Consider the following 10,607-nt stretch of genomic DNA (forward strand, 5'->3'; position numbering starts at 1 on the left):
ACACATCCATCATTGCATTTAATTTGTGATTTCCCCAAGCTGCTTAGCAGGAATGACCTGTTCTCACCAGGGGAAGGGTAATTAAAGTAAAACGGAAAAATAGACAGTAAGCATTGAGAAACTCGGGAGGGAAGCAAGGTGTTGATTTTACATTTTCATTTGAAAGGAAGAAGGAAAAAAATTACAGGCCAGGTTGCTCTGCTCCCTCGTGGCCTGAGTGACCTGGGAAAAGCCAAGTCATGAGAGATGCTGGTGCTTTGTGGCTGCAAACATGAACTGGTTGGGTTGTTCCAGGGATGAATATTTTCCTCTGGGGGCAACCTGGTCTAGTGGAAGGTGTCCCTGCCCATGGCAAGGGGGTAGAACTAGAATATCTTTAAGGTCTTTTCCAACTCAAATCTTTCTACCATCCTTAGGTTTTATGAACCATCAGATATGACTCCCTTTGATCAATATTCCCAGTTAGCTTTGTGCTAAAGCTGCATTTTTTCCAGCAGTGCCCACAGCCAGCAGCAGCAAAGATGGGGGAAGCTCCTGGGCCAGGCTTCATTCCCAGCTGCTCCTCCCATGCAGGATGGGAGACACTTGAACCCTTCCAGCCCTCCAGGGGTTGAATTTCCTTCCAAAATCTGAAGATTTAGCACAAGAGCTGCTTGCAGAAATACCTGCAGGCCAGCTGAGGTGGTGGCCCTGGTTGAAAATCACTTGTAGGTAAAAACAGATCTTCTCCAGGGCTTGGCACTGCCTCCCAAGCTGCCTTCCCCTCCTCAGTCAGCAGCAGCCACCTCCCATCCCTGCGGGGGAATGGCTGGGGATGGGTCAATCTTTAACCAAGCTGGGAAAGGACATTTGTGAGAGCTGCCAGGGAGCTGCCTGGGCTCTGAGATCCCTCCCCACATTCAGGGAGGGGTTCATGAGGGGTTTTCCTTCCCCTCTCAGAGCCCTGGCTCTGCAGGATGGGTCTGAGCCCCTCCAAGGCGCACCCCAGGGTGACCAGGGTGGCCCCGGTGCCCAGGCAGGGGGATGTGCCTGCTCTGAGTGCCCTGCACGGGCTCCCAGGAGAGCCAGGACAGCCCTGGGGAAAGCCCATCTTCCACCTGGAGCTGCCACCTCTGCGGGAGACCTGGTACGGGAGAGCCTCTGCAGGTGAGGGCTGGAATGTTGTGAGTTTGGTGAACCTGGGGGTCGCTGGGGCTGGGGGTTTGCTGGCTGTAGGGGTGTGCTGCTCTGCACCAGCAGCTTTGTGCCATTTTTGCTATTTCCAGGATGTTTGAGCTTTGGGAAAGCTCCTTTTTTTTTTCCCCCTTTCCACTGCTTTGGAAAGCATCTCGCTCACCAGAGCCCAGACCCCAGCTCCTTGGTCTCATCAGTCACCCCCTGGAAAGAGCCCAGCACCCACCAGTGTCCAGGCAGGCCCTTGTCCAGCCACCCTGTGAGCCCCATCACAGCCCTGTCCTGCTCACCTCCCTGTCAGGCACATCACTGCCCCAGTCAGAATTCAATCCTGGGCAGGTAAAACTCAGCATTGGAATCAAGGCCGAATTTCCCAAGCCTGGAGCAGACAGAGGAAGGCAGGCAGCCTGGCAGCCTCTCCCCACAGCCTCCAAACCATCCAGACCCAAAGGCTTCCCAGAGCTCTGCATCCATCTGGATGCTGACAAATGCTTCCCAGAGCTGCAGGGAGAAACATCCACAAAAACCAATGGGGTGTGATGGAGGGTGAGGCAGAGGGGGGAGGATCTGCACCCCCAGCATCCCCCTCCCTGCTCTTCCATTCCCAAAAATCAATTTCTGACCCACACCAAGCGGTGTTAAGCACTGCTGCCTCACCAGAGGCTGGATATTTCCTCCAGGATCATTCATCAGGTGGCATCAGGAAGCAGTGAAAGCAAATATACCTCTGGAGTGATAGCAGTGACATTCCCAGAATGGAGGTTTTGGGGAGAATACAGATCAGGTCTTGCTGTAGAAGAGCAAGGTATAAGTACTTCATGAGAGCAAGAACAACTAAATGTTCCTGTTCTGGAAAATTATCACCGGGCATTTAACAAATGCTTGTTAAAGAAAAGGTATATTTTATTTAAAAATGTAATAAATATAATCTTCCATTACTTTCCATTTTCAGAAACAAGAAGAGTATGCTCAGGAGGACTTGAGCGAAGTATTAGCTTGAGCTGCTGTCTAAATAAGCAGAGCCTCCAAGAGAATAGGTTTTATTTGGTTTACGAGGGTTCAGCTTGGCTTATTTTAAATCCAGATTCCCCCAGAGGGGAGGATCTGCTGCTGCTGAAGTGCAAGGGTGGAAAACAGGAGAACAGGAGGCACGAGGATGCCGTGAGCTGGGGTTTGGTGCTGCTCACAGATTTGGGACAGCCAACCTCAGCCCCCAGTTCTGTATCTGCAGAGGGTAAGGGCAAATGTCCTACGAGCCACAGGCATGGATGGGATGGGAGGGAAGAATTAAAGACAGCCCCAAACACACATAACACAAACCATCAAACCCATAAGGGAGAAATAATCTCCCCAAAGCCCTACCCTAGGTAGCCCTAGCCCTACCAGGACAAGCTTTTCCCAAGTCACGGCCACTTCCCTGTGTCATGTCCTTGTTCCCATCTCATGGGCCACCTCCTTACCTCTTCCTTTCCCCTCAGAAATTCCCTGCACACTCACTACCCTGCAGATTGAGGCAATACTCCACAAGCCCCTTTTTTCTCTAGCAAGCTGCTGTTTCACCACGTTGTTCCCTGCAGATGAGGTTTGTCTCCAGAGGAGCCTCCAGTGCTGGAAATTCTCCCTTCAGGCTCCCATTCCTGCCTGTGTGGAGCAGCCACAGCTTCACTCAGTGGTTAAACATTGCCAGGGCTCTGCAGGGCCCAGCAAACATTTACCTGATGGAGTCACCACCTCCCATACCCCACAGGAGGAAGGAATTCCTCCCTCTGAGGGTGGGCAGGCCCTGGCACAGGGTGCCCACAGAAGCTGTGGCTGCCCCCGGATCCCTGGAAGTGTCCAAGTGTTCCAGGGATAGGGCTTGGAGCAACCTGGGATAGTGGAAAGTGACCCTGCTTGTGGCAGGGGGTGGAAAAATAAAGATTTTTAGGGTCACCTTCAACCCAAACCATTCCATGATTCTGTGATTGTCTTCTCTCTCTTCTCCAAGAGCCCAGCCTGGTGAACTTCCATGAGGTTCAACCCCACAAACTGACCTCCAAAATACTGCTTTTCTCATTAAATATGACTATTCAATTTGACATCAACTGTAATTTCTTCCTGCACTTTTCCCCAGCTCTCCTCCCCTGTCACCTCCTCAGGGCTCCCACCCTGTGGGGGCAGGAGCTGCTTAGCCTCACCTCACCTAACTCCATGTATGAAATGGCCTTTGAACACAGCAGGACAGACTTTTGGCGTGGACAGGTGGGATAAACAGATAAACTGTTGTGTGAAAGAAATAATTCCTGCACATGCAAGTATTTATTTGTGCAAGATAAGACCAAAAAGGGGCAGTGGTGTCCACCTGAGGGCACCAGCACAGAGCAGGCTGGAGCCTGGATCCCACCCAGGCCTCAGAGGAAGCTCTGTTTAATCACTAACAGGGGATCACTGGTGTGTGACACATTTTTTGGGATTTCCAGGGTCTGGGAGTGCACCACTCCCCTGAGCACAGCCCTCTCACTCCTGCTGCTGCAGCCCAGCTCTGCCACAGTCAGTGAATCAGCAGGGGTATTGCTCCAGCCCACCAAAAAAATAACAATAATCAGGGGCTGAGCAGTGGGGAAAGACCCAAACTGCTGCCTGTGCCTGACTTCAACAGGGCAGGCAGTGGGGAGGCAGCAGAGGTCGGGGATTTCTTGGCCAGCTGATGGTCACAGGGCATGGGAGGAGAAAAGTCCCTTGACCACCCAAATCCCAGGGGCTGCGAGAGGCCAGAGGAGACACAAGGATGGGGATGGTCATATTTGGGAGCATGAGTGGATGTAGAGGGAAGCTGGAGAGGCATTTGTCAGAAATCACAGGCACAGTTACTCCCACTTCACTCCTGCAGCCAACAGAATATTCCATGTGTCACTGGAACACACAGACAGGGACATGCCAACCCAAAAAACTGGGCACAGAGCTGCTGCTGAGGGCACCAGAGCAGCTGATGATCACCCAGAGTAACCTCACCCATTTCTTTAACCTTCAAGGGCCCCTCTCTCTGAACACCTCTCCAGGAAAGGACGGCACCAGCATCATCAAGCAGCACCCACCTCGAAGGCCCCAAGTAAGGCGAGTGTGGGATGTCCCCGTGGGCTCTGTGGGGACAGGGACACGGGTCACAGCCCCACGCTGGGGGAGGCAAACACCCTGCAGCAGCACCAGGGGAGGAACCACTTTGGGGTGGTCAGGAGCTTGTGTGCCCTGAGACACCCAACGAGGACGGGTGTGGGACACGGGGCCAGCTCTGCTGGGATGTCCCGCTGCCCTTTGGGGTGTCTGCAGCCAAATCCTGCTGTCCCCATGGGGACAGTGTGGCCCAGACAGAGCCCACTGCAGGAAGGGTCCAGTTGGCATCATGTGGGGCTGGTTTTGGCTCTTCAGGCCATAGGCAGCAGCTGTGGGGCAGAGGAGGTAAAGACAAAGACATGCTGTGCCCTAGGGGAGGGTGGAAGGCACAGCAATGGTTCTGGGTCTCAGGAATTGCTGTTCATGCTCTGTACCTGCCCAAACTCCCTCAATTTCCCCATCCTGCACTTCCCACATCTGTTCCTCCCCAAGGCCCAGACCCCAAGACTCAACCTGACCTAACAGTCAAGATTTTCCTCCACCAGGGCTATCTTATTTAACTAAAGCTCAGAAATATCTTCAAATCTTTATTTCTCCTCCTGTACTTGGCCCTGGTGAGGCCACAGCTCAAATCCAGTGTTTATTCATGGGCATTTCTTCCTAAAATCCAGCCTGAATCCACCTGGAGCTACCTGGTCTAGTGAAAGGTGTCCCTGCCCCATGACAGGGGGTTGGTTGGTCCCTAAAGTCCCTTCCAACCCCAAAATTTCAGGTTTCCATGATTCTGTGAACAGTAAACCCACTGGAGCAGGGATTCTTTGCTTGAGACTTCCTTGCTGTGATTATGATCTTTCAAATATAATAAAGAACAGAGGAGCCAAATGGGGTCATTCAAACCCGCTCCCCTCAGGGCTGTGGCTCTGGTGACACTGGTGGCTTCAGAGGTGGCCACCAGCTATGGAATAAAGTGTCCCTGGGTTTGGTGGGATGATGCAACAGTGGAACTGAGCCCCCCTACACCCTGAAAACTGTCATGTAGGATCCTTTAGAAACCTCTTAGTTTCCTTTAGAAACCTCTGACCTGCAGGGAATTTTTAATTATTGATTTTATTTCCATCACAGCTGTACCTGTGTATTATTGAGACACTCATTGTTAACGCCCAGTTGAGGACAAAGACTCTGTTAATCCCACCCTGTTCTGCTGCTGCTGCTCTTAGGGAGTGGGCACAGCTCCAGCAAAAACCTTTTTCCTGTGGGAATATTCTCAAAGGCAGCAGAGCAGGATGACGTGGCCTTCTCAAGGACCTTCTAGAGGATTTTTGTCAGGGAGCATTTTCAGACAAAAACCTGTGACATTCACAAAAACTAAAGGGAAAATCAATTTTCCAGCCTGGGACAGAGCTTTGCCCAAAAGCCTTTGGCTTCCCCATCGGGGCAGGGTGGTGAGCTGAGGGATGAGGGAGGATTTTTGACTTCCTCCACCCCGTGCTGGTGGCCTCAGTGGCTTCCCAGAGTGATGCCAGCCTGCACCACAGTTTGTGGTGTCACATGCTGCCATCTAGTGCCATTTTTCAGTTTCATATTTAGCTTTGTGGGTTTATTTTGATGCTAAGAGTCGTGCACTTGGCGCTGGGGACTAGCAGGGATTTCTCCCTTTACATGGCCCTGATTTTTCCTCCTGCATGGGTTCAAAATGACAGCTCAGGATTCAGCAGCAGTTCAGTGCAGACAGTCAGAGATGTATCCCCATTTATTGGACACTTGTTCATAATCAAGGAGTAAATGGTGTCCCAAATAAAGTGTAAGTCAGGTCTTACAGACAAAATCCTTGATGATGTCCCTTTTAACTTTTACAGAAGCTGTACTGAGCTCCCCTCCAAAAGGGAACTGTAGAAGTGTTCAAAACCCTGGGAGTGTTCAAAAATTGTGTAGATGTGACATGGTTTGGTGATGGACCTGGCAGTGCTGGGTTCATGGTTGGGCTTGCTGATCTGAGGGGTCTTTTCTAACCTTAGTGATTCCATGAATACCAAACCATGGAATGACCCAGCAACACCTCAGAGCTTGGCATGATTTATGGAGGCATCTTTGCTCCTTGAGATAAAAATCCGTGCTCAGAGCAGCCTGTAGGGCAAGTCTCTGCCTCTTTTCACCAGCCACCAGAGAAGGAACTTTGTACCATGCACAGTTTTGCAGAGAGAGGTCTTATATAGGCCAGTGTAAAGACAGGCTGGACAGAGGGGACAGTGCTCTAGGTCTCCTCTAATTGGGATCTGCTCTTTGATGACCTGATAAGATTCTTCAGATTAAATTATGACACCTTCCAGCTTTGCCATGAAGCAATCTGAGCTGTGGTTTGGCTTCACTCTGGTCTTGGATGGAGCTTTGGGCACTGTTGGGGCTCAAAGAGAAATCCCTGCAGGGGTGGAATTACTGTCAAACTGGGGCTTTGCTGCTTGTGCTGTAGTGCAGAAAGTTTCCCCAGTTTTGCCCACTCCTGAGGGACCAAATGATGCTCATCTCCCTGAGATGCCAAACTCCTTCCTGTATCCCAAGCAGCCGGGCCAGAATTGGAGCTGGAAAATGTCAAGGTGGTTTCCTATCTGTTTTATGATCCTGTGGAATGAGCAATGCTAAATATTATAAGTATTGGACTTGCAGAGGCTTGAACCTGCCATCCCTCCACAAGCAATCCCTCCTGCAAAGCCCTGGAGTCAGCGAGAAGTGGCTGCAAGCCCCAGACCAAAGGTAAGCACATGACTTTGTGCCCTTCCACGAGCCATTCCTGGCTGCAGGCTCCCTTCCCTCACACTTCAGGCACCCTGAAGGGCAGAAGTTGGTATTTAACCACTGGCTGTGCTCCTGTCCCTGGCTGAGCCCAGGACACTGAGCTGAAACGCTGGTGAGTGAGAGGGTCCAAAACAAGGGGAAGGCTTCCTAATCTCCAGCATGACAGTTCCCTGGATGAGATGGACCTGCTGAGCCAGGATATGAAATATTTTAGAGGCTGAAAGTATGAAAGACACGTTTTTAAACTACTTAACTGAGCACCCTTCACTTGCAGTTGGTGGGGAGAAGGGAGAGACCTTCTCACTCTCCTTGACAGGAGTTTGGAAACAGGTGGGGCTCAGGCTCTGCTCCCAGGGAACAAGGGACAGGACGAGAGGAAGTGGCCTCAACTTGTGCCAGGAGAGATCCAGACTGGATTCTAGGGAAAATTCCTTCACTGAAAGCATTGCCAGGCATTAGAACAGGCTGCCCAGGGCAGTGGTGGAGTCACTGTCCCCAGAGGGATTTCAAAGCCCTGTGGATGTGGCACTTGGGGACTTGGTTAGTGGTGGCCTTGGCAGTGCTGGGGGAACAGTAGGACTCAGTGACCTCAGATGCCTTTTCCAGCCTTAATTCCACAAGTCTGATTTAAAGCAAACTGCAAACACTGTGTGCCATAAACATCCCTGCAGCCCCAAACAGGCAAAGGCCCTTCTCCCCTTTGGATCATGAGATTATCTTGGAGAACTGACTCAATGCAGTAACACCTCGGGGGGCAGAAGCACGAATACACTGCTTTAATGAAGTTTTTTCCCCTCCTCCCCCAGAACTGTGGGATAAACTGCAAGCACAGTGGAAATCTGTGACAAATTCCTGCAAGTTGCCTACACAGGGAGATGCTCGCTGCCTTTATCCGGGATAAAGAGCCCAAGGGGTTGGTAGCTGGTGGCTCTTCCTTTCCCTTTCAGAAAGTGGAGGTGTATTTATTTGCATCCTTAAATACCTCTTAGGTGCTGGAGAAGAGAGGGCAAAGCCTGAATCCCCTCCCTGGCAGGAGGCAGCACTTGCACAAGCTTCAGATGCTGGACTTGACCCGCAAGCGGCGAGAGGTAATGCCAAGATGGGTTTGGGGAGGGCATGGGGGTGTCTCTCCCACAGACCAGGAGGCTCCAGACCTCTTGCTGGGAAGGTGAAAGGAAATTTTCCCTGAGTCTTAGGCAGAGGGTTGGTAGGGACCCTCCCCAGGGCCCCTGTAATCCGTATTTACCTGTGATTTTTCCAACACTTGGCCATGGCTCACAGAGAAACCAAAACTTCCCATCCCAGTCATGTTCTGTCATGCACCCAGTCTGGCAAATTCCATTTGTTTGGGTTAAACCACTCGGCTGTGCAGTTATTTCCAGGGCCAATTCCCTAATGCTATGCCACTTTGAGCTATCAAAGTGCGTTCACTCCTCTGCCGCTCGTGTTGACAACTCATTTGCAAACCCAGGCGGAGCTGAAGCGGAATCTCCACAGGGAGGCGAAAATCAATAAGCAAAAAATCAAGGAATTCAGCCCCAAGGATGCCCTTGACACTCCCCAGGGAGGTGACAGCGTCAGAAGCCCAGACCCCATCCCTGCTGAGCACAGTCAGCCTTTTCCTGAAGACCACCCTGGTAAGCAGAATAATTTTCCAAAGCGATGTAAAACTCACCAGAGCCCTCCTAAATGTCCTCAGAGAAGTTTCCCTCTGGGAGATGCTTCCAGTGCTCCATCCCCTGCAGTGCTAAGGAGCAGGTTCAGGGGGGAAGAGGCTGTGTTTGTAGGACAAAGCATTGGAAAGCTTCAGAGAGCTCTCTGGGGTAAATATCTGGTTTTATGTCTCCAGTGACACTCACTGAGGCTGACCACTTTTTAGGTTTAGAGGTTTTTTTTTCCCTGTCCCTACATGTGGGAAATGGATCTGTAGAGAATTCTCAAACCTGACAGAAGGCTCACATAGTGTGTATCCATATGCAAATTTTGAGATAAAAAATGATGACTTAGAAATTCCATGGACTGGGACAGATACTGAATTCTCCACAAATCCATTTCCCACTGTCCCTACAGAAGGGGGAAGTGAAGTGGATCTCAGCCCCCTCTCCATCCTGACCTGCCCAAGGCATGAGCCCTGTCCTCCTTTCCCTGCATGTGACAACCTTTGGCACAGGCTGGGAATGCATCACTGAGGCTAAAAGTGCTTAAATCAGTGAAAAACTTGCCTGAAGGTGAACTTTCACCAGGAGGAAGGGGAACAAACTCAGCTTCTTAAGCCTTCGTGTTCCTCAGCTCAGCTCTCTTGCCCTTGGGGATAAAGCCATATTGCCAGACTTTATAATTTCACCAAATATAATCCTGAGTGTGCTATACCTCACCCTGCCCCAGACATGGGGTCTGGCCTTGCAGGGAGCTCTCAGGATTTTCCTTGCGTGCCTCCAGCTGTCCATAGCCATCTCCAGCTCACCTCCAGGTGCCTGAGCAGCTCTGCAGAACCATAATATTTTATTTTTTCCCTCTCCCCTAGGAAACAGGTGGGGTGGAGGACTCTCCAGGCAGCCTGACAGGGCTGGACTCCCTCCAGCCAGGAAGGGGAAGGTTGACCTGTGGTTCTGCAGGGAGCCACGGAGCAGGGATCCGTTCTGGGACTCCTCCAGCACGGGGTCAGAGGAGTGGGAGAGGGAAGAGAAGATTCATCACAAACCCACGCTTGTGAGGACCAAGACAGAGAGAGTTTCCCTTTTTGATGACTTCTTTGACAGGGATTTCTAGTGGCATGGCAAGGGGTGTGCCAAAAAACAAACCCCAGCCCTGGAGGGGCTGGAATCCTCCCAGATGGATGGGCTGAGGTTGGAGACAGCGCTGGCTGTAAGTGGAATTTCTGTGAGTATGGAAAGATATCTGGAAATGAGGAGCTCTCTGATGTGGGGTGAATAAAAATCCTCTGGGTTGTGTGGCTGAATCCAGACATCTGGGGAAGAAAGCCTTGGATGGAGCACCAGTGAAATGGGGGTAGAGAGAGGAGCAGGGGTTGGCAAAAAAACCCAAACCCAAGCAGAAGCTTGGGAAAATTCTGGGTTAACCCCAAATATTAAATTTCAGCTGAAATGAAAAGTTTCAGTTGCCTTTAAGTTACTCAATCTTCCTGTTTAAATTGGGGTTAACCTTTTCTAAACCATAAACCAGCTCAAAATGCAAGGTAAAATGATTCATTTATGAAGTCTGTAAATTAATTTTTTTTGGCATTTCTAAAATATCTCTTTGACTTTTGTGGCTTTTCTTTTTTTTTTTTTTTTTTTTTTTCTTAAATTTGGTCTCCTCCCCTGTCCTGGACACAGAAATATATGTACTTTCTTCAGAGCTAACCTCCGGATTTATAAATAATCTGGAAAAAATTTAGCTTTGATTCACTTTTTTTTCCCCTATTCATGGTTCAGTGCCTGGGAATGAATGATGGAAAGGGAGAAATCTCCACCTTTTCCTGCAGACACTCCCCCAGGGAGGCTGGTCAAGGCTGCAGTTCCCACCAGGAATTTGAACAAGCTGCCCTGTTGTAA

General features: G+C 50.5%; 1 protein-coding gene across 1 annotated transcript; it reads left to right on the plus strand.

Moving 5' to 3' along the window:
* The first annotated feature begins 530 nt into the window (after window positions 1-530).
* CCDC198 (coiled-coil domain containing 198) lies at window positions 531-10,336 on the plus strand. The gene is made up of 6 exons (XM_063399613.1): window positions 531-1,146; window positions 4,185-4,261; window positions 6,925-7,011; window positions 8,043-8,141; window positions 8,525-8,690; window positions 9,578-10,336. Exons 1-6 carry the CDS (start codon window positions 957-959, stop codon window positions 9,820-9,822), a joined length of 864 nt encoding a protein of 287 aa, XP_063255683.1. The 5' UTR covers window positions 531-956; the 3' UTR covers window positions 9,823-10,336.
* Window positions 10,337-10,607: the final 271 nt, after the last annotated feature.

This window comes from Prinia subflava, chromosome 5 (genome assembly GCF_021018805.1).
Source record: "Prinia subflava isolate CZ2003 ecotype Zambia chromosome 5, Cam_Psub_1.2, whole genome shotgun sequence".
NCBI lineage: Eukaryota > Metazoa > Chordata > Aves > Passeriformes > Cisticolidae > Prinia > Prinia subflava.